The sequence below is a fragment of the Protopterus annectens genome, chromosome 9.part0, assembly GCF_019279795.1.
Source record: "Protopterus annectens isolate FY-2018-M chromosome 9.part0, PAN1.0, whole genome shotgun sequence".
Taxonomy (NCBI): Eukaryota; Metazoa; Chordata; order Ceratodontiformes; family Protopteridae; genus Protopterus; species Protopterus annectens.
The window spans coordinates 1,888,775,799-1,888,800,737 of NC_056743.1; the positions used below are offsets into that span (position 1 = coordinate 1,888,775,799).

The following is a 24,939-nucleotide window of genomic DNA, read 5'->3' on the forward strand; positions in this document are numbered from 1 at the left end:
GACATACAATGCTCATTCAGAGGGAGTTGTTATAGATATTTAACATAATAATAATATAAACTGATCAATCAGAGGGAGCAGTTATAGATCTTTAACATAATAATGACATACACTAATCATTCAGAGGGAGCTGTTATGGATGTTTAACATAATAATGACATACACTGATCATTCAGAGGGAGCTGTTATGGATGTTTAAAATAATAATGACATACACTGATCATTCAGAGGGAGCCATTATAGATGTTTAACATAATAATGACATACACTGATCATTCAGAGGGAGTCGTTATAGATGTTGAACCTAATAATGACATACAATGATCATTCAGAGGGAGTCGTTATAGATGTTTAACCTAAAAATGACATACACTAATCATTCAGAGGGTGCCATTATAGATGTTTAACATAATAATGACATACACTGATCATTCAGAGGGAGCCGTTATAGATTTTTAACATAATAATGACATACACTGATCATTCTGAGGGAGCTGGTATACATGTTTAACCTAATAAATACATACACTAATCATTCAGAGAGATGTGTTATACATGTTTAACATAAGGACTTGCTATTTTACTCACAACTGTTGCTTAGTTATAATCTTACATCGTTTTTCTTCTGATTTCTATTGATACTGGCTGTTGAATCTAATAAGACATGACCTGGGCTGGTATTTTGCCTGCTTTTTTTTCTTAATTTTTCTAGTAATTACAATTTGTTCTTCTTTACAAAAGTAACATTTCCTGATGGAATGGAAATAAAAATAGCTGGTTCACCACTGACAGTTTGAGGAGCACTTCCTTAGAAGTTGTTTAAGCAGTTTGAGGAGCACTTCCTTAGAAGTTGTTAAAGCAAGAAAAATTAAAATTGTCCTTGTGCTATTGATTTCAGATAAGTTACAGGTAGAATGTCATCATAAACGAGTAATTAGTTGGGGCAATTCTTATTTATTTATGAATGTATATGCCTATTTTGGGAACTAGGTTAGGCTTCCAAGGCAACAGTATATTTTCAGAGGAGATCTGGAAACATTACCAACAAACACAATTAAAGGATATTCAAGTCAATAAATATCATTCAACATGTCAATAAGTATATACAAAAGTCTTAGTTAAAATAGAGTAAACTCTAGATGCAGAGGCGAGAGAGGTTTGCATAGGTATTATATTGCTGTTCTAGTAGAGAACAAAAGGGACAGACAGAGGTTAAATATGAATTAAAAAAGAAGGTAAAGTACGAAGATGTGGTTAAGAGGGGTGAAAAAGGGTGAGAATAAAGTGGTTAGGGAAGAGGTAATGTAATAAGAGAAAGGAGGTGAAAACTGGAGGAAGAGTCAGAAACAGGGTACAGTGAAGAGGATAGTGATGAAGGACGAGAACAGGAATATTCCCACAGGGCTGTAAAACGGGAATGAAGCAAGGTTTTAAAGGCAGATTGGTTATTGGTGGTGTGGATGAGAGGTGGTAATAAGTTCCAAAGCCATGCTAGGGAAAAGGATAGAAGTTGTTTGCCCGGTGAATGAGCAGGCTTGTGTAGTTGAATCAGATTTTGGTTATTGGTTCTTAGGAGTTTGTTGTGTAGATGCCTGTTAAGCAATGAGGCAAAAGACGGACAAAGTGATGGACAGAAGATGAGTTTGTGTGCATGAGTGAGTTGGATGTAGGTAAGATAATTGGAGAGTTCTAGCCAGTTTAGTTTGTGAAGGGCATTGCAGTGGTGAGTGGAATAATTGTAACCAGTGACAAACTTGGAGATGTTATTGTAACAGGAAGAGAGTTTGGTCGTTAGTGAAGAATGTAGGTTAGCAAGAAGAGGGGCACCATATAAGAAAGAAGGAATGAGGTATGTAGTAGAGAGAAGAAACTTGGTAGAGGGAGTGAGGTAGCCATAATGACGGTAGAGCATTCCAAGTTTCTGGTGTTGTTTTTTTTTATGCTTGTTTGTACGTGGATGCCAAACTTAAGGTGTTTGTCAATGAGGACACTTAAAAGTTTAGTTTGGGATACTATTTCAAGAGCTGTATTGCTTTGGCTGGCAATAATAAAAGAGTTCTTGTCAATAATCATCTTTTTAGAGGGGGTGAATACCATAAGTTTAGTGTTTGCTGCATTGAGTGCTAACTGATTTTCTAACATCCAGCTCTCTGTGGAAGAGAAGGCTTCTTGGGTTAGTTCTAAGAAAAAGGAGATGGAAGTGGCAGAACTGATGATTGTTGAGTCATCTGCATATTGCATGAGATTAGCCTTGGGGATTGATAGATGGAAGTCATTTATAAAGATGTTGAACAGTAGAGGACCTAATATGGAACCCTGGGGTACTGCTGTAGGAGTGGTAAGAAAGTAGGAAGTGGCTTTTTTCCATTTGACAGCTTGTTGTCTGTCAGAGAGGTAACTAGTGAACCAGTCGGTAGAAGGGGTGGATAGATTAAGATAAGGGTATCATTATTATTATTATTATTATTAAATTATGTATATATAATCATGATTATTATTATCAATTATAAATATTAATATTATAAGTTATTGAATTACTAATTTAATAACAGTTAAATTTAATTTATTTTTAATTTAATTTTAATTCATTTTAATTTAATTTAATTTAATTAATTTTAATTCTAAATATTAATATTATAAAATATTAAATTACTAATTTAATAACAGTTAAATTTAATTTAATTTTAATTAATTTTAATTTAATTTAATTTTAATTATAAATATTAATATTATAAATCATTAAATTACTAATTTAATAACAGTTACATTTAAATTAATTTTAATTTAATTTTACGTTAATTTAATTTAACAGTTATTAAAAAAGTAATATTAATTATTAATAATAATCATTATTATTATTATCAAGATAAGGGTATCATTAAGATAGATTAAGATAAGGGTAGATACTAGATAGCCAGTATCACAAGCCTTATTGATGGTTTCAAGGAAGGAGAGGAGAGTGGTGGTAGTACTATAGCCAGGTCTAAACCCATGTTGAGTGGGGGTGAGCAGGTGGTTATCTATGAGGTAGGGTAAAAGTTGAAGTGAATGCATTTTTCTAGTATTTTGGAGATGGGGATAAGATAGCAATGAGACGAAAATTGGAAATGTTGTTATTGTTGCCTCCTTTATGGAGTGGTATGATAAAGGCCTTTTTCCAGAGTTGAGGAACATAGCTTTCTTGGATTGACTAGTTTATTAGAATGGAAATTGGGAAAGCGATAACTTTGGCAGCTGTTTTTAGACAGTAGGAAGGAAGGTCATCAGGGGCATTTGAGCAAGGATTCAAGTCCATAAGGAGTTTTTTTATGGTGGCTGTAGAGATGGATTTGATGGAGAAGGGAGGGTGAAGAGAGCTGGTTGTGCTGGAGTAGGTGATGGGTGAGGGAGATGATGAAGTATTGTTGGTGAAGGATGTTGGTAGTTTGGCTACGATGTTAATAAAGAACAAATTGAATTGGGTGGCTAATGTCAAGTCAGAGGCATTTGAATCAAGGAAAGGGTTGTCTTTTTTACCAGGGTTGAGGAGGGTAGTGAAACCATTCCAGAACTTTTTGGGATTTGTCTTGTACTTATTTTGGAGTATAGAGAAATAGGATTTGTGGTTGGATATGATAAGTTTTTTGACTTTTGTTGTAAAGTACTTCAAATTAATTTAGGGAGGAGGGAGTTTTATGTTTCTGGTAGTGTTTCCAGCTTTGTCTCGTAGATACATCATTGTTGTGGTTTCCTCAGTTAACCATGGGGCAGTGTTACTCTTTATTCTTTTAGTTTTAGAAGATTTAAGAATATTGTATGAAAGTGAGTGATGGCATTGTCTAAGGGGAGGGTTTTTAGAGGGTTCCAGTTTAGGTGCTTTAGAGAGTAAGAGAATATTTCAGGGTTGAAGTTTTTTAGGGAGCATGTAGTTATGTAATTGTTGGTTAGTTGTAAGGAGGAAGGGAGGCAATGAGCAAAAGAAGGCAGATGATCACTAAGGGAATCGGGTAGGGTGTCAGTGTCAGAGATATATTGAGGGTGAGAAACTAGAATCCAATCAAGGGTGTTACCGGATGAATAGTCCTTGGAGGGTCTTGTTCTAGAGTTGATTAGCTGTGAGGTTATAAAAGTTGAGGTTTAGGAAACTTGTCGGAGATTGAATGGAGGTCCAATTAATATGAAAAAAATGAAGCACCTGGAACCACTGTAGGCACGAACTCCAACTTTATTAACACACGAATAAAACCAAAAAATGCTTAACTTGTTCACCACGTTTTTGTTAACAATGTAACTTCATCAGCAAATTCTACAATAGTTGAAACCAACCCCTTATATAGGAGTATATAGTAGTTAAGTATACTCCTATATAAGGGGTTGGTTTCAACTATTGTAGCATTTGCTGATGAATTTACATTGTTAATGAAAATTTGGTGAACAAGTTAAGCATTTTTTGGTTTTATTCGTGTGTTAATAAAGTTGGAGTTCGTGCCTACAGTGGTTCCAGGTGCTTCATTTTTTTTGTATTGGTGAAGTTATTTGTGAGGCACCTTTTCCTCATCCATTTTGAATGTGAGGTCCAATTAATATTAATGTCACCAAGGATTATGTTCTCATAGGTAATGTTAGAGGAGAACCAGCAGAGAATATCTTCAAGAATGGGAACTCCAGGAGGTATATAGAGAGCAGCTATGCATATGTGTTTGTTCACTTGATGTAGGGCCAGGGTTAGTTCAGCAATGGCAAATTGGGGGATGGGTTTAGAATAAGGGGTAACAGAAAGGGAAGAAGATTAGTGGAATGCGACTCCACCCCCTTTCTTATGGGTTCTCTCTTTCCTAATGATGTTATAGTTGGGAGGGGTCATTTCAGAGTCATTGGTATGGGGTTTTAGCCAGGTTTCAGAGATAGACAGTATGTCAGGTTGATTATAGAGGAATCAGGCATGGAAGTTAAGGATTTTGTTACATAAACTTTGAGCATTAATGTAGTGAAGAGAAGGGGCTTTCTGGCTGAAGGTTGGCTGAGTGGAGGTGTGTTTAAGTTAAGAGGAGAGGAGGGGCCAGGGTTAGCGTGGACCTCTCCAGAGAGAAGGATGGTTATGAGTCGAGAAATATGGGAGCAGAGGTATTTGGAGTGTTTTTCATCTGGTTTTAGAGTTGAAAAGTTAGTAAGAGTAGGACTGTAAAGCATCGGAGAATAGTAGTTATGGATGGATAAAAGTTTGTAGGAAAAAAGGAGAAAGTTATTGAAGAGGAAGATGTAGGGAGATATGGTGGATGTGGTGTGCCTGTTATTTGTGGGGAATGAGTGGGTTATATGAAAGGAGGGAGAGGGGTTAGTGTTTTGAGAACTTGTGAGAAAATTATGGTAGGATAAGGAGAAGAGAAGAAGTAGTAGGTTTATATAGGATATAGATTTTATGGCCATAGTTGACAAGTTTTAAGCTATGGATGATTATGCAGTAGGGTGGAGAAAGAAATGGGACGTCTTATATGTAGGGTGTGGCTAAGGGAGCAAGAGATCTTGGGATTTAGTAGAAAGGGGGTGGAACTATGTGATGTAAATGAGTGTGGAGAGATATAATTGGTTAGCTTGGATGTGGGAGTGGTTTAGAGACTATAAATGTAGAGATAGTGGGGACAGGTAGAATTTGGGGGCAGGGTAGGGGAGTGGAGTGAGCCCGTAGGGAGAAAAGAGTTCCAAGAACCAATCAGTCAGGAAACTAGGAAACTACTTTGCAGGTGAGTTAGACTGTGAATGGCAGAACAGTCATGATCAAGGGGAGAAATAATGTTTGTTTTGCAAAGGAAAAACTAAGCTCCTGTGCTAAAGGGGGGGGGGGTTGTACTGTAACTGTATGGGAGAAGGGTGTATTGTTACTTGTTTTAATACGTGAGATCTCAAGTTGTGATTTAGCTGTGCACATTAACTATGCCTTGTGTACTACTGCCATTTTAATGGCTGAGTAAGGGAACCCCAATTAAATTAACCAAACAAGCTTTAACTGAGAGAGAAAGACAAAACAGGGGATAGAGACAGCCTTGGGTTAGGACCGTGAATGTGCTAGCACTACTAAAACAAAAAACACATAAATTAAAAAGCAAAAAGTGTAGGTTGATGCCTACACTGTGAGGCTATAGGAAGGTGTGTCTTTGTTGTCCAGTGAATAGGATTCCAAGTAGTGATTGTGGATATAATAATTCCAGAATTTTCCAGATGGGAAGGATAGCCTGAATATCAAAGCTGTGCTTTCAAGCTGTAAGAGAAGAGAAATAGGACAACAGATTATAACTAAGTAATCAGGTAGAGGGAAGAAGGATAGAAAGCAGGAAGGTCTGGGGGGGCAGAGGAGCTGCGTATGCATAGAGACTAAAGAGGGGTGCCTCTAGAAAGTGAGGATGAGGACAATAGCTGGGGGCAGAGATGAAAGAAAAGCTGGAAATGAACAGGAGAGCCAGAGGTTAAAATTGCAGGAGTACAAAATATTAGGTATGAAAAATGACATTAAGCTTGTTCACCTAAGCATAGACAGAATGAAACCATGCATTTGCCTGATTTCATAGGGGGAACAAAGAGCATCAGAAAGGAAATAACAGTTAAAGTAGCTACAATACTCCTGTAAGACCTTAACATATTATCAAGCAGCACAGCGGAACTATGATCATGTTCCTACACGACAGTAACGCATTAACAGGCAGCACATTTCATTGCAGCAGGGCAGTAATGGCACAAAGCAACATTTTAGCTGAATTCAGATCTAGTCAAGACCTCCGCACTATAGCGTTTAAACAGTAATATAATAGACAACAGCTGATTGCACCACAGCTTTTACATAGTTGATATTTATTAAAACAGAGGCAGAATTAATAAGTAGCAGATGGCTTGAGGACAGTTCATTGTGGTGTGGAAAGGAGGAAAACAGGGAGAGACAGAAAAGTGATACATTTAGAGGAAACGGAGCGAAGTAAAGATCTCGTAGGGAAAAGACAAAAGAAAGAAGACTAAGCTTAAACTCAGTATCAACAGGAAAAGGTAGATGGGTAACATGAATGGAAGATCCTATGTTAGGCTTACGCATTTTTTAGGATTGTGCCATAGATGGGCGGCACAGTGGTGCAGTGGTTAATGCTGTCACCTCACAGCAACAAGTTCTCTGGTTTGATTCTCAGCTGGGGTGCCTAATGTGTGGAGTTTGCATGTTCTCCCTGCATTCGCGTGGGTTTCCTCCGGGTACTCCGGTTTCCTCCCACATTCTAAAGACATGCTTCTGGAGCATTTCTTCCTGGGCCTCCACTGAAAACAGGATCTGTGGAACCTAGTCGGACTTTCCAGGTCAATAAATGTTAAATAAATAAATAAATAAATAAAATAAATAGTAGTAAAATCGCTAGTTTATGAGTAGCAGGAAGTTAGAATGCTTACCTTGCTGTGTAACTGCAATGTTAGGCAAAGACAGTATGTTACCAAGGAAGGAATTGCAGGTTCTTTCAACTTGGGACACTCATCAGTAATTCACAGTTCTGAAATAGTATGTATGATAACGCTCCATAGGGACAAATGGGAGGACGGTTATTATTCCCACATTAGAAATAGCTAGGTTACTGAGACACTGTCTTACAAGGTGTTCTCAGCTATTAACTCTTTGTCTATAACAAAATATAAAGTGGCTCAAAGCCATTCAGTGAAAGACATCAAAAATGGTACAAGCTTTGTATAATTAGCTTTAACAAAGGTGGTTGAATGGGACTTCTCTGACAGTCCTTTCAGGAAAGGTATGACACAGATGAGTTTACAAAGGCAACATCATTCTTTAAAGGAACTGTGTGAAGCAAGTGATCCTAATTTAAACATAAAAGGAGGATATTTTATGAGATTGTGTTTATGTATCTATGAACAGAAAATGTTATGGATGCATGTAAAAACATTTAACAAATGGTGAGAAATTTGATAACTGCTGGAGACTTTAGGTGGCATGAAATAGGCATAAAACTAATTTGACAAGGAAGTGTAAGGTAAATACAAGTTATAATACTTCTCCAGGTGTTGAGTAAAGACCAGAAAAGATTGCTCCAACTCATCCCTTTCCATATTTCTTTTTGTCTGTGCCTATTTAATGTTGATATAGTCTGCTGAGGATTTAAATTTGTGGCCTCTTTCTTCAAGGGTCGGTAAAATGATGATCTCTTAACAAATATCGAAGAGACAAGAACAAAGGAGACATGAAAAGGAAAATAACTGGTGTCTTTGTGGAACATTCTGTGGCATAACTGGTGTCTTTGTGGAACATTCTGTGGCATAACTGGTGTCTTTGTGGAACATTCTGTAGCATCACTGGTGTCTTTATGGAACATTCTGTGGCATAACTGGTCTCTTTATGGAACATTCTGTGGCATAACTGGTCTCTTTATGGAGCATTCTGTGGCAGCACTATATGTCCTCCATAGTTTCACCTTCTAGGATAAAGCTTCACCCTGAATCAGTCACCATAATGTAACATCTTTAATAGCAAACTACAGAGATCCATTATCAGCACATTAAACTGTGGCATAAGAAACTACAGAATAACCTTACTTTCCATTAAAATGAACAGCAAAGAACGCAGAATCCACTTCCATCACATTTACAGTGGGCAGATGCTTGTGTATGGTATAACTGCATTGAGCAGATGTTTGTGTATGGTAAATCTGCAGCGGGCAGATGTTTGTGTATGGTATAACTGGCATGTGGGGACCAGAGGAGAACCCTATTGCTCCTCAGAATGAACAGCAACATACAGGAGGCCACTGAAAGTGTGTTTACATTCAACTAAATATCTAAACATCTTGCAGTGTATATAAAAAAACTGTCTCATGTTTTACCTTTACAGACATTATTGACAAAGTAAATGTATATATATATATATATATATATATATATATATATATATATATATATGTATATGTATATATAAATATACATATATATGTATAGTTTTACTTCATAATCTCAAATTACTGAAATCTTGAAATTCAGTAACCTGAGACTATGAAGTCAAACCATTCACAACACCGAAACCACAATCCTCACAATCCTGAATCACACAATCACGAACATACATACACCATACACCACTTAACATACACTCCATTCCATCCACAGCACACAAATCACACGACCCTACACTACATATAATCAGGGGGGCAAGCTTCCCTACACCCCCACACCCCCTTACTTATATATACCAACTCTGAGGTCGCACATAACATAAAAAAAACAAACTCACACCATGCCATCCTCCACTCGCTCGCACACAAATAAACATCACGCACAAACACCAACACATCCAACACTCGCACTCACACTTACACCTCCCTACCCTTACCTTTGCATACAACGTACAAAAACACACACATACACTCACTCACCTGCGATTTTAGGCACCATAACACTACATACGACGTACTGGAAATGCATAAGCGTGGATTCGAGATATTCAAATTTGCTCATGTACTTTCAGGTTTTCAGCTTCATGGTCTCGGGTTACTGAATTTCGAGATTTCAGTAATTCAAGATTATGAAGTGAAACCATATATGTAAAAACACATTTACATAGATCATCAGCATTTTCTCACTTCCTTTATAAAAAGGAGCAGAACAACAGGCTCATGAGGAATTTGCTGACTGTGTCACATAGTTGAGGTTGCAACAATCAAACTTAAAAGCAGCTCACTGTGTATTTTCTAACCTTGATGCACTAAATCATACTAGTAAACTAATACAGCACATTGATTGGCCAGGGACCGAACCTGGGACATCATACAATAAAAGAGAATACAGAATAATACTCAACAACTGAGCACCTGCCTTTTCTTATCTAAGGTGAGCACCTGCATACATAAATGCATTCATAGATATATATGTATAACTGTAAACATACTTACACCAACAAGCTTATTGCAGATTTCTTGGGACTCAGACAGTGCAATCACTACAAATGCTGTTAATGTTGCATCTGGCTCTGCTCCTTTGAAGCCACCCTGAAAAAGTAAAAAGATTATAGTTTGTCAGTGTACTGTTCATTTACATTGAAAATTTAAAACCAGACATTGTCAGCTAAATATAAAGCAAAGTGACATGAAAAGTTACATTTTATGTATAAATAATAGTCAAAATCCATGCACCTATGGCCTAGTGCCTTTATCTTTTACCATGGGATTTATTTTCCTTCCACCTATGGAAACAGTACAGTTTTAAACCTGCCCACTAATGACATATCCTAGGTTTTCTATGGCATTTTATTCCACTTGTGAGACACTCTGTCTATAAATTGGTTTACTGTTTTTATTTCCTATTAAAATTGCTTGGAATATTGTATTCCTCATCTAAGCATCTCAATATTTGATTTACTCTGCAGCCCTAGATACTCATAGAGGAAAGCATTGCCAAAGATCTTGTAAGTCACCAATAACTATTAATTGTTAATAGCATACAAATGGAAATTATGTATCCACACCTGTTTTTGGAAGTAAAACCTCTTGGACTAATTTCAAGACTCTTTAAGGGCTTCATTTTGCGTGGATTCTAAATGACCATGTATTCCAAATTTAATGTGATTAGTGCTTTAATCAAAGGCAAGATCACTTCTGGCAATCTTGATTTAATTAATCTCACAATACAAACATTTAGCTGAGCATGGCTGACACAGATATCTATGAGGATGATAATCTAATATATTTTCTCACTGATGTCAAGTTTGCAATTTGCTTGAGATATTTCAGGTATAAGAAGGTTATGTGTTCAGTTATTAGTTGAAGAAATATTCTTCCAGTCACTGAACAAAAATATATTTTCCATTATGGGCAGTATTTTCAAGGAAATGGTAATGCTGTAAGGGTGACATGGATGATATACAATAACATTTTACAAAAGTGTAGTTTGTGGTGTTTAGTGCAACGAGGTGCAGACTACTTCGTGTCCACAATTTGTACCTGTACCATCATTTCTGAAGAACTAACTTATGAAAATGATTACATCCCATATTTGTTCAGTGGGCCACAGTGATTAGAAAGAGTTGGAACCAAATATTTGTGGAAAGCAGGACTAATCTTTGGGTTACTTCTCCGTGATGGCACATAACCTACTTCCCCTCAAAAACAAGGTAAGCCCTATAGGGGGAAGAGTTGCATAGACCAAACCCTTTGAGCATTTACTGCAGTCCGCAGTATCCTCAAGATAGCAGAACATGGATCACAGGCTGTGTGCCGTGGCAGGGCTAGCCACTCAATGGTATAAAATATGGCTCTATGTGAGTTGGTCATGTTGACTAAGGTTGCCAAATGGGCATAGGTATTTGCCAGTAATAAGTTGGTTGAGGCCCCAACCTACTCCAACCTATGCCAGGGACCCATGCTAATGGTGGGAGGAGTGTTTGTGTCCCTATTGGCCAGAGCGTGACTGCCATAAAGTCCAGCAGCCCTGGACCAATAAGCGACTGGCTGGCTGGTGTCCAGTTGCCTAGCCTGGGGTACATGGGATAGTTCTGTTGGGCGAAAGCTGGACATAAAACCAATCAACCTGCCAAACATGAACTAAGAATTGCTACACTCAGTACAGGTTTACTGACAGGATGGAGCTTTGAAGTGAACTATATGTTAGTAATTACGAGGCTGGACATTCTATGCATCCAAGAGACAAGATGGAAGGGCAGTGCAGCAAAGCCACTTGGCTTGGGATCCAGAGTTTACTAGTCAGGAGGACGACAGGCTAGAAATGGTGTGGGAATTGTGATGAGAGAGAGGCTTCAGAAGGCAGTGAGGGATATCATCAGAATTAGTGACAGATTCATGGCAGTCAGACTCCAGTGTAATGATTGAGCAGTATTCATAATCTCAGCCTATGCCCCACAGCAGGGTTGTGATAGTGAGGAAAAGAATGCATTCAGACAGCAGTTGCAGGACATACTATTTAAAACAAGACAACAATGGGTGACTTGAATGTATATATCGAGACAGACAGAACAGGATATGAGGACTGTCTAGGTCCACATATGTGGTGTAACAGGAATAAAGGAAAGGTCATTGCAGATTTCTGTCTGGCAAATGGCTTGATAGTAGCCAACACTTGGTTCAGAAAGAGAGACAGTCACAAGATCAGATACAAGAGTGACCAACATGAAACTCAGGTAGCCTTCCTCCTAGTAAGGAAAAGGCACTGGGGTAGAATCAGCGATTACAAAGTCATTCCCAGTGAAACAGTCATCCCACAGAATAAACCACTGGTTGCGACAGTCAGCTGCAAGTAGTGGTCAGACAAGGCTCTAAGGTCAACACAGACCAGGCTGAAGACCTGGAAATTGACTGGAGAGAGAAAATATATAATAGTTCAAGAAATTCCTCAGGGCTCTGGCACCTCAAGAAAAGGAGGAAATAGGTGAGTTGAAGAAGAAAGGCAGTGCCTCAAAGCAGCATGTGTGAGGACTACAGAACAGATATGTGGCCGAGCAAAGTATGGAAATAAGGTACATAAGGAAAGCTGGTGGTGGAATGCAGAAGTCCAGGAAGTCATCAAAAGAAAGAAGGAGTGCAGGGAAAAGTGGAAGATAGAAAATATGGACCAGGCTAGGAAGGAAGACTGGTTGGCTAACAAAGAAGCTAAGAAAGACATTGCAATAGCAAAGAGCAGGGCATTGAAGGCACTCTACCTGCTTCTGGAAAGTGACTCAGTAGGTGGCACAAAGAAACTGTATTAGGTTGCAAGGCAAAGACAGAAAGATAAAGGAGAAAGTTAGACACCCTTCATAAAGGATGCCAGCAACAATCTGCTCACTAGTCCACAGGACATCAAAGGCAGATGGAAGGAGTATTTCCAGCAGGTTCTGACTGAAGAAAACCCCACAGAAGCTGTACTGCTCCTGACGCAGCCTACTCTGAGAGAAGAAGAAGAGCCCATCCTAGAAAAAGTAAGAACAGCACTAAGGAAAATGAAGTCAGGGAAGGCCGCAGGCTCAGATTAGGTCACAGGAGATATGATAAAGATGCTGGGTGAAATAGGGGAGAAATGGCTCCTGAGGATAATCATAGCAGTGTGGAGAGAAAGGCATATCCCAGATGATTGGAGAATAAGCATACTCTTGCCAGTGTACAAGAACAAAGGGGACAGCCATAACTGTGGACAGTACAGAGTTATCAAACTCCTGTCACATTGCATGAAAGTTCTGGAGAGGGTAACTGATAAATGGATATGCAGAGTAGTAGAAAATAAGATGGGAGATGAGTAGTTCTGATTCGTATCAGGATTCAGCACAACTGACCCAATGTTTGCAGTGAGAAAGATTGCTGAGAAGAAGTTAGAGGTGAGGAAAGAGTCCAACTGGGCATTCCTACAGCTTGGAAAAAGCATATGACAAGGTCCCACAAAAGCTGAGCTGGACAGAAACATTGGTAAAATTAGTGCAGATTATGTACAATGACACATTGACTCAAGTATGAACAGTGTTCGGTCTCATAGAGGGATTCAACACGAGTACTATTTTGAATGAAAAGCGCTTTAGTCAATAAAGGATTTTGTTTCCAACTATGTTTGCCACGTTTGTTTCCTTTGGCATTCATAGAGGGATTCCCAATGGGAGTGGGTGTGCGCCAGGGGTCAGCTCTGAGCCCACTGTTGTTCATAATGGTGACGTAGTACATTAGGAAACAGATTGGAGGGGACAGATCAATAAAGTTGCTGTATGCAGATGATGTGGCATTACAGGTGGACTCTGAGCAAGAATGTCAGCAAAGGATAGGGGGGCTGGAATGCAAACCTGAAGGCACATTGAATGAAACTAAGTACAAAGAACACATTGGTAATGTCAAAACATTGGGGAAATCAGAAGAAGCTGAGAAGTGAGATAGAAGGGAAGACAGTGTAACCTTCAAGGATCTGGGAGGGGTGATTGAGAAGAAGGGTAGTCTGAATGAGGAGGTCAAAGCTATATTGTGGGGCTTCAGCCAAATAGCACAGAGTGTCATGGGTAGTGTATTAAAGAAGAATGTCACAAGCTGCAATGTAAAGTGTACAAACCAGGGGTGTGACCAGTACTACTGTATGGTGCAGAAACTTGGGCAATAAAGGCAGAGCAGATGTGGAAGCTAGAGGTGATGGGAATGAAGTGCCTGAGAAGGTTGGTAGTATGCACACTGCAGGACACATGAAGAAATGAGGACATAAGAGCAGAAGCCAGAGTAGCTCCAAATGCAGAAAAGATGAAAGAGAACAGATTACAGTGGTTTGGGCATGTGCAGAAAAACAGAAGACAATCTGGTGAGGAAGATTTGGGACAGACAGGAAGAAGGTAAGAGGAAGCGAGGATGTCCAGCAAAGAGGTGGATGGATTGTGTGAAAGAAGATCTGCGACAGTCAGGCATGAGTGTTGAAGAAGGCAGGAGTGTGGCACTGAATCGAGAGAGATGATGACAGTTAACACGATACCCCGACCCCATGTAGAAAATGGGAAAAGGGGGGGCTGATGATGACAATGATGATGATGGTGATGACGATGATGGTGATGATGATGGTGATGCTGCTGCTGATGATGATGATGGTGATGATGGTGGTGATGATGATGGTGGTGATGACGATGATGATGATTCTGATTGAAGGAATGGGGTCCCCTTCACATGGCCGACTTTTCAAAAAGTCGACTTTCATATGGCTGAGACCATATGATTGATTTTCAAAAAGCAGACCATGGGGAACTGCTCTCTCCGTACAGTGCAAAATAGGAAAATTTCCTCTTCCACACTGTAGTGAGATCGCGGAATTGGTATATTTAAGTTAAGGGGATGGGGTGGGGGGGTGCAGGGGGGGCTTGCACCCTGCTAACAGAAGAAAGGTAAGTGTTTGGTGTGTGTTATGTGTTTATTTTACATGGTCAACTTTTCGAAAGTCGATCATATGGTCTCGGCCATATGAAAGTCGACTTTCTGAAAAGTTGACCATGTAAAGTAGACCCAAGGAATGATCTCTTTATCTGTAAAGGTTTTATCAGTCTGGACAAGAGTATCTCCAAGTTAGACATATGCTTCTGCATCATTGAAAGAGACCTTGATTCTAACGTGTACAACTGCCTAGTGTCCTTAGCAACATCCTTAATCCTAACTTCAGGGAGGCAGGATACTGTGACTCTGATTTTCTAATGTTGAGAGTACTGAGTCAGTGTCACTGTTCACAGAGTCACCAAGTATGAATAGTTTTACTATATATTCTGTTTTGGTTTTAAGGAAGGATCTAACAAATGCATTATCAACTTGTTTCCTTGTGACTGTGTGTGTGTGTGTGTGTGTGTGTGTGTGTGTGTGTGTGTGTGTGTATATGTGTGTGTGTGTGTGTGTGTGTGTGTGTGTGTGTGTGTGTGTGTGTGTGTGGGGGGGGGGGGTTAGTGTATATGTCCATCACAACTAGTGTAATGGGCTGGCCTGATTTATGTTTAGAGTGCTTTGCTTCTATTTTGAGTAAATATTTGCATCTCTCACACTTGTAGTCATTGGCACAAGCAAAAGGAAACTGTCAGTCAACATCAAGTAATTCAGCATTTTTAAGGAGTCCAGGTAGAAATTTGGAGAAGGGGAGTTTAAGTGTTCTCTGCTTTTCCGGATTTGAGGAGTATGCATTATTTACTATTTGAATACAGAGGTAGGAAAACCACAGACTTGTTGCCTCTAATTAGGTCTTTTGTACATGTTACATAGGATAGAATTAGCAGCTGGGTCAGAGATTTAAAAGTATGTTATAGTTATTGCATTGTACACCTAATAGGTGGTAATGTGTGAAAGGGAGGGTGACTAACATTTAATCAGACTAGGGATATGGCCTTACTAATGTGGAATCAACAGTGACAGATGTTTAGTGTATACTGGTGTGTACGGTTTGGTAGATGTATAGTTACAGTGAACAGTGTCAGACATGCAGCCATGGCTACAGGTGTACCGTCAGGGTGACAGATGTGTAGCACCAGTGACAGACGTTTAGTGTATACTAGTGTGTACGGTTTGTTAGATGTATAGTTACAGTATACAGTGTCAGACATGCAGCCATGGCTACAGGTGTACCGTCAGGGTGACAGATGTGTAGCACCAGTGACAGACGTTTAGTGTATACTGGTGTGTACGGTTTGGTAGATGTATAGTTACAGTGAACAGTGTCAGACATGCAGCCATGGCTACAGGTGTACCATCAGGGTGACAGATGTGTAGCACCAGTGACAGACGTTTAGTGTATACTAGTGTGTACGGTATGGTAGATGTATAGTTACAGTGATCAGTGTCAGACATTCAGCCATGGCTACAGATGTACCGTCAGTGTGACAGATGTGTAGCACCAGTGACAGATGTTTACTGTATACTAGTGTGTACGGTATGGTAGATGTATAGTTACAGTGAACAGTGTCAGACATGCAGCCATGGCTAGAGATGTACCATCAGGGTGACAGACGTGTAGCACCAGTGACAGATGTTTAGTGTATACTAGTGTGTACGGTATGGTAGATGTATAGTTACAGTGATCAGTGTCAGACATGCAGCTATGGCTATAGGTGTACTGTCGGGGTGACAGATGTGTAGCACCAGTGACAGATGTTTAGTGTATACTAGTGTGTACGGTATGGTAGATGTATAGCTACAGTGTGTACGGTATGGTAGATGTATAGCTACAGTGAACAGTGTCAGACATGCAGCTATGGCTACAGGTGTATTGTCGGGGTGACAGATGTGTAGCACCAGTGACAGATGTTTAGTGTATACTAGTGTGTATGGTATGGTAGATGTATAGCTACAGTGAACAGTGTCAGACATGCAGCCATGGCTAGAGATGTACCGTCAGGGTGACAGACGTGTAGCACCAGTGACAGATGTTTAGTGTATACTAGTGTATACAGTATGGTAGATGTATAGTTACAGTGAACAATGTCAGACATGCAGTCATGGCTACAGGTGTACTGTTGGGGTGACTGATGTGTAGCACCAGTGACAGATGTTTAGTGTATACTAGTGTGTACAGTTTGGTAGATGTATAGTTACAGTGAACAGTGTCAGGCATGCAGCCATGGCTACAGATGTACCGTCACGGTGACAGATGTGTAGCACCAGTGACAGATGTTTAGTGTATACCAGTGTGTACAGTTTGGTAGATGTATAATTACAGTGAACAGTGTCAGACATGCAGCCATGGCTAGAGATGTACCGTCAGGGTGACAGATGTGTAGCACCAGTGACAGATATGTTGTCATGGTGAACATCTCTAATGTGTTCTCCAATAAATCAGGGAGCTATTACAGGAGTGCTACTCCCAAGAGACAAGTTGTGCTTGTGGGGAGCACACACAGTTCTCATTAACTCCTAAGCATAGACTTGTCAGCAGTTCTATTTGCATTGTCTGCTGGACAGTATATGTTAATCTGCTACACTTGGTACATCTATTTTTCTACAGTAACAATCTTATCTCAAATTTTAGGTCTGGATTATTTTCCAATGTTGTCTTAGCCATTTCACATAATTAAGTTTTCACTAGTACCAGCTGTACTATGTCCATGATGAAGGCTAATTAAAGAACTTCTAATTAAAAATGCCTACAGTCAGTTCTGGACAGCACACATGGATTTGGTCAGGCTGGTGACTTCCGTCATACTGTGGCTGTCACATAGCCAGCCTGTCAACCACATCAAATCTGTCACTGGAAGCACCTGGTCACAAATATGTCATCTCCCACAGATGACACATAGTCATCTACATTAAATATTTCATGGAGATGCCCACGTGTCCATGCCTTATCACCCACTGAGAGCATTCAGATACTTTTTCTTACTCAGAGACCCTCATTAGGAACATCTGAGTTCTCAAAGAAGACATGCAGGCAACCATGATAACTGTACCCTTGGGGACAAGAGGTCTTGCCCCTTGTCTTACTGAGAGAACCCACTCAGTCTAATCTGATCTTCCACTAGGCAAACAATTAGCCATATCCTATCCTGCACTGTGGCATATCCAGTCAGAAGGCAATTATTGTTTGGTAGTCCTCAGCCTTCTTTTTCAAGGAAAGATGAACTAGTGACAATGTCATCTAGGCATACCTTAATATTTGTATAAAACTTCACAGTACATCATCTAGATTCCATTACATTTAGCTTGAAATACAGTCAGATTTCTTCTAGAAAAGAAAAGGCCACCATACTATCATTTCGCCGTGGATAACAGGTGCATCCTCCTTAAAGATTCCATCGGGTTTTTGCTTTTCTAGAATCAGCCATTTGACAGCCCCACATAGAACCTGGGGCTCTATTGCAATAAGTCGATGTGCCATGGAAAAGACTTTCACAACATATGCTGTCAGCCTAAGAAAGAGAAACAAACATAATATTAATGCTTTACCACACTGCATGCTTTATTAAATTTACTTAAGATTGTTTTAATGAAAGTAAATAAAAGTACAAACTAAAGAAGAAAACAGGTAATAATACCTGCAGAAGGAAAACACATCTCAGCACTGACAAGTGCTACAGCTCACTACTTCCAGGTCATATCCTAAGAATCGCCTCCCAAGTCATGCCCTAAAGCCCCCATGTCATGCCCTAAGACCCAAACTGTGAACATTGCAGCTCAATATATCAAACATGCATGTGTTAGAAGCAGGATCTCAGGCAACTTATTGTGTCCCCACTGATCAAAAGACCAAACTTGTTACAAATTATCAAAAGTACTCCTATCAATTCAATTAAACCGCAAACATCTATGCAGGGGGGTACCAACATGCAGTGTAGTGTTTAGATGACTGGAATGTAACAAAGTATCCTGTTTCTAGTGGGAACATTGTTTCTCCAATGTGCTGCATTTAGCATGATATACAGATATACATGATATACATTACAGTAACTCCTATTTACTGTACTGTATGCAGTGTATAAATGGATCACACCGCATGTGGTTGGGTACATTAAGTGTATCACGCTGCATACAGCTGGGTACATTAAGTGTATCATAGTGCATACAGCTGGGTAGATTAAGTGGATCACACCACATACAGTTGGGTAGATTAAGTGGATCACACCGCATACGGCTGGGTAGATTAAGTCGATCACACAGCATACAGCTGGGTAGTTTAATCAAATACTGATAACAAATTAGTGTACTTACTGGTTACTTGGATTACAGTTTATACAGGTAAAAAGGATTACTAAACATAACTATAACTGGAATTACTGGTAACTGCAATTATATTATGTACAAGTACCCACATTACTCTGATACTGATAGCAGAAGTTAGTATACTTACTGATAACTGGTTTACTGGTTATACAGGTAGCATGTATTACCATGCATAATGGTAAAGTTAAGTTGTTTAAGTAAACTTACCATAACAGTAGATGTGTGAATGATCACTGCTGCAGTAGGCTAAGTGACATGGGTTACATCCTCCAAAGATATAACAGCTGGACAGCTTTCAAAGCTTTAGGGTGTCTTCTATATGCCCACACCTGTAGTCAGCTGAAGCTGAGATGACTTAAAAGACAGGTTTTGGCACCAAGCCCTTCAGAGATTTCATGTCAACAGAGAGAAGTAGGCTGAGCCCTGAAAGGACAATGCTGGGAAATCAAAAAATAAAAGTCCCCCCCTGGCAAAAACACAAAAACAGCAGACAAAGAGACAAGGGGGATGGAGGGCGGGAGCAGCTACTGTAGCAGAGATCACAGAGATCACTTTGAATGCTACTGTTATGGTAAGTTTACTTGCACAGCTGTACTATGTTCTTCATATTGATCACTGCTCTGTACTATGTTCTTCATACTGATCACTGCTCTGTACTATGTTCTTCATATGATCACTGCTGCAGTGTCCTGTGCTATATAGGTAGATTACCATAGCTTGCAAGTTCTGGGATGTGGAAGGAGAAGAGTCCAGGTACCGTATATAAACACAGAGCTTATACTGCTTTGTTAAAGTATATACAGAGACCAAGTTGCAGCTTCTAGAATACTTCTAGGATCCAACCCTTTCCAGAAAGCCACAGATGAAGCCAAGGCCCTAGCAGAGTGGACCTTGACTGTGCCTGGAATAGTTTTGTTGTGGTGAATATAACAAAAAGTAAAAGGTTTAGACAACCATTTCAAAATAACAATCACAGGCAACAGTACCAAAAATGTATTTACAAAACTTTAGCACCTCGGCTAAAGTTCAAGGTTAGCCTTCAAGAAGTGAAATACATAAAAAAGCATCCCCCTTTATATACACATATTAACACAAATATTTTATTCATAATATTGGTATTGTATTGCATAATTTTCTTTTACTGTTTGTGCAAAATATGAATTCTTATATTCAAGACACTTTTGATTTTTTACAAAAGATTTCTGTGGTTAAATGGAATTCTAAAATGTATTGGATTACTATGGATGTTACTAGACCTATATACAAATATTAGACACCATGCTGCTATAAAGGCACTTTATTCAGTATTACAGGATAGTCCTTTGTCTAACTATGGTATAGAGTTGTTGGATTTTTGTCTAATAACTATTTTTATTTTAATAATCAAAATTTTCATCAGTTACAGGGCACTGCCATGGAGGATCTATTTGCCCCAGCTTATGCAAATTTGTTTATGGCAATGTTTGAAAAAGAGTATATTTATAAGCATGACTTTTTTAATAGATATGTTCTGCATTATTATAGCTATATTGACAATTTGGCTTTTATTTGTCAGGATGGTATGGATAAAATAAATGATTTTGTTCAGGATCTACATAATATTTATAATCTGTCATTTGGTGGTTTGCAATTTGGTAAGGAGATTGATTTTTTTGGATGTGCATTTGGTAGGTTTGGATAATGGACAAATTCTCACTTCTGTGCATAGGAAGTTTTGTGATGGAGGGCAATTTTTATATGGCACTAGTTGCCACCCTCCTCACTTAATTCACTCTCGGCCATATGGATAATTCTTACATTTGTGTAGAATTTGTAATAATTCAGAAGATTTAGGCAGAGTTGTTACAGACTGCTTTAATGTTTATGCATAGAGATTATGATATTAATATTATTTATGATGCTTTGGATAAAATATTTTTGAGTAAAAATAATTCTAGTTGGTGGAATATAAATAGATGTTGCCAGAAGGTTGGTAATTCCCTGGATAAAATTTATTATGTTATGACTTACAATGTTCTAAGTGAGGAAATATTTAAACAAGGTAAACATTTTTGGAAATTCCTAGTTAAGGAAGAACATTTGGGGAAAATGTTTTGTAAATATCCAATAACAACATATAAAAAGGGACTCAGTTTGGCTTACAGATTGCTTAATTCGTATTGTATTGTTCCTGAAGAAAATATTAGTGCTGGTGTTAGGTGTTATGGCACCTTTCCCTGTGACAAGTGTAACATTTGTGAACATGTGGTTACTGGTTTTAATAATATAAATAATATTGGATTTGAACGAATGGGCTCTTTTTCATGTCTATGGAAGGAATCATTTATGCTCTCCGTTGTCCTTGTAATATGGTTTATATTGGTGAGACTAAAAGAACTTTAAGGAATTATTTATGCCCTCCGTTGTCCTTGTAATATGGTTTATATTAGTGAGACTAAAAGAACTTTAAGGAATTATTTATGCCCTCCGTTGTCCTTGTAATATGGTTTGTATTAGTGAGACTAAAAGAACTTTAAGGAATTATTTATGCTCTCCTTTGTCCTTGTAATATGGTTTATATTAGTGAGACTAAAAGAACTTTAAGGAATTATTTATGCCCTCCGTTGTTCTTGTAATATGGTTTATATTAGTGAGACTAAAAGAACTTTAAGGAATTATTTATGCCCTCCGTTGTCCTTGTAATATGGTTTGTATTAGTGAGACTAAAAGAACTTTAAGGAATTATTTATGCTCTCCATTGTCCTTGTAATATGGTTTATATTAGTGAGACTAAAAGAACTTTAAGGAATTATTTATGCCCTCCGTTGTCCTTGTAATATGGTTTATATTAGTGAGACTAAAAGAACTTTAAGGAATTATTTATGCCCTCCGTTGTCCTTGTAATATGGTTTATATTAGTGAGACTAAAAGAACTTTAAGGAATTATTTATGCCCTCCGTTGTTCTTGTAATATGGTTTATATTAGTGAGACTAAAAGAACTTTAAGGAATTATTTATGCCCTCCGTTGTCCTTGTAATATGGTTTGTATTAGTGAGACTAAAAGAACTTTAAGGAATTATTTATGCCCTCCGTTGTTCTTGTAATATGGTTTATATTAGTGAGACTAAAAGAACTTTAAGGAATTATTTATGCCCTCCGTTGTCCTTGTAATATGGTTTGTATTAGTGAGACTAAAAGAACTTTAAGGAATTATTTATGCTCTCCATTGTCCTTGTAATATGGTTTATATTAGTGAGACTAAAAGAACTTTAAGGAATTATTTATGCCCTCCGTTGTTCTTGTAATATGGTTTATATTAGTGAGACTAAAAGAACTTTAAGGAATTATTTATGCCCTCCGTTGTCCTTGTAATATGGTTTGTATTAGTGAGACTAAAAGAACTTTAAGGAATTATTTATGCCCTCCGTTGTCCTTGTAATATGGTTTGTATTAGTGAGACTAAAAGAACTTTAAGGAATTATTTATGCCCTCCGTTGTCCTTGTAATATGGTTTGTATTAGTGAGACTAAAAGAACTTTAAGGGATTATTTATGCTCTCCGTTGTTCTTGTAATATGGTTTATATTAGTGAGACTAAAAGAACTTTAAGGAATTATTTATGCCCTCCGTTGTCCTTGTAATATGGTTTGTATTAGTGAGACTAAAAGAACTTTAAGGAATTATTTATGCCCTCCGTTGTCCTTGTAATATGGTTTATATTAGTGAGACTAAAAGAACTTTAAGGGATTATTTATGCCCTCCGTTGTTCTTGTAATATGGTTTGTATTAGTGAGACTAAAAGAACTTTAAGGAATTATTTATGCCCTCCGTTGTCCTTGTAATATGGTTTATATTAGTGAGACTAAAAGAACTTTAAGGGATTATTTATGCCCTCCGTTGTCCTTGTAATATGGTTTATATTAGTGAGACTAAAAGAACTTTAAGGAATTATTTATGCCCTCCGTTGTTCTTGTAATATGGTTTGTATTAGTGAGACTAAAAGAACTTTAAGGAATTATTTATGCCCTCCGTTGTCCTTGTAATATGGTTTGTATTAGTGAGACTAAAAGAACTTTAAGGGATTATTTATGCCCTCCGTTGTCCTTGTAATATGGTTTATATTAGTGAGACTAAAAGAACTTTAAGGAATTATTTATGCCCTCCGTTGTCCTTGTAATATGGTTTATATTAGTGAGACTAAAAGAACTTTAAGGAATTATTTATGCCCTCCGTTGTCCTTGTAATATGGTTTATATTAGTGAGACTAAAAAGAACTTTAAGGAATTATTTATGCCCTCCGTTGTCCTTGTAATATGGTTTATATTAGTGAGACTAAAAGAACTTTAAGGAATTATTTATGCCCTCCGTTGTCCTTGTAATATGGTTTGTATTAGTGAGACTAAAAGAACTTTAAGGAATTATTTATGCCCTCCGTTGTCCTTGTAATATGGTTTATATTAGTGAGACTAAAAAGAACTTTAAGGAATTATTTATGCCCTCCGTTGTCCTTGTAATATGGTTTGTATTAGTGAGACTAAAAGAACTTTAAGGAATTATTTATGCCCTCCGTTGTCCTTGTAATATGGTTTGTATTAGTGAGACTAAAAGAACTTTAAGGAATTATTTATGCCCTCCGTTGTCCTTGTAATATGGTTTATATTAGTGAGACTAAAAGAACTTTAAGGAATTATTTATGCCCTCCGTTGTCCTTGTAATATGGTTTGTATTAGTGAGACTAAAAAGAACTTTAAGGAATTATTTATGCCCTCCGTTGTCCTTGTAATATGGTTTGTATTAGTGAGACTAAAAGAACTTTAAGGAATTATTTATGCCCTCCGTTGTCCTTGTAATATGGTTTATATTAGTGAGACTAAAAGAACTTTAAGGAATTATTTATGCCCTCCGTTGTCCTTGTAATATGGTTTATATTAGTGAGACTAAAAGAACTTTAAGGAATTATTTATGCCCTCCGTTGTCCTTGTAATATGGTTTATATTAGTGAGACTAAAAGAACTTTAAGGAATTATTTATGCCCTCCGTTGTCCTTGTAATATGGTTTATATTAGTGAGACTAAAAAGAACTTTAAGGAATTATTTATGCCCTCCGTTGTCCTTGTAATATGGTTTGTATTAGTGAGACTAAAAGAACTTTAAGGAATTATTTATGCCCTCCGTTGTCCTTGTAATATGGTTTATATTAGTGAGACTAAAAGAACTTTAAGGAATTATTTATGCCCTCCGTTGTCCTTGTAATATGGTTTATATTAGTGAGACTAAAAGAACTTTAAGGAATTATTTATGCCCTCCGTTGTCCTTGTAATATGGTTTGTATATTAGTGAGACTAAAAGAACTTTAAGGAATTATTTATGCCCTCCGTTGTCCTTGTAATATGGTTTGTATTAGTGAGACTAAAAGAACTTTAAGGAATTATTTATGCCCTCCGTTGTCCTTGTAATATGGTTTGTATTAGTGAGACTAAAAGAACTTTAAGGAATTATTTATGCTCTCCGTTGTCCTTGTAATATGGTTTATATTAGTGAGACTAAAAGAACTTTAAGGAATTATTTATGCCCTCCGTTGTCCTTGTAATATGGTTTGTATTAGTGAGACTAAAAAGAACTTTAAGGAATTATTTATGCCCTCCGTTGTCCTTGTAATATGGTTTGTATTAGTGAGACTAAAAGAACTTTAAGGAATTATTTATGCCCTCCGTTGTCCTTGTAATATGGTTTATATTAGTGAGACTAAAAGAACTTTAAGGAATTATTTATGCTCTCCGTTGTCCTTGTAATATGGTTTATATTAGTGAGACTAAAAGAACTT

The 24,939-nt window shown here is 37.9% G+C and overlaps 1 protein-coding gene across 1 annotated transcript in view; it reads right to left on the reverse strand.

The window, feature by feature from the left end:
• The window catches only part of LOC122812305 (venom factor-like), a 1,464,680-nt gene that overhangs the window by 713,988 nt on the left and 725,753 nt on the right, over nucleotides 1-24,939 (reverse strand). Inside the window, exons 19-20 of the mRNA XM_044084707.1 lie at nucleotides 18,166-18,325; nucleotides 9,900-9,995 (exon numbers count right to left, since the gene is read on the reverse strand). Coding sequence (XP_043940642.1) covers nucleotides 9,900-9,995; nucleotides 18,166-18,325 — 256 coding nt within the window. The remainder of the gene's footprint in view (nucleotides 1-9,899; nucleotides 9,996-18,165; nucleotides 18,326-24,939) is intronic.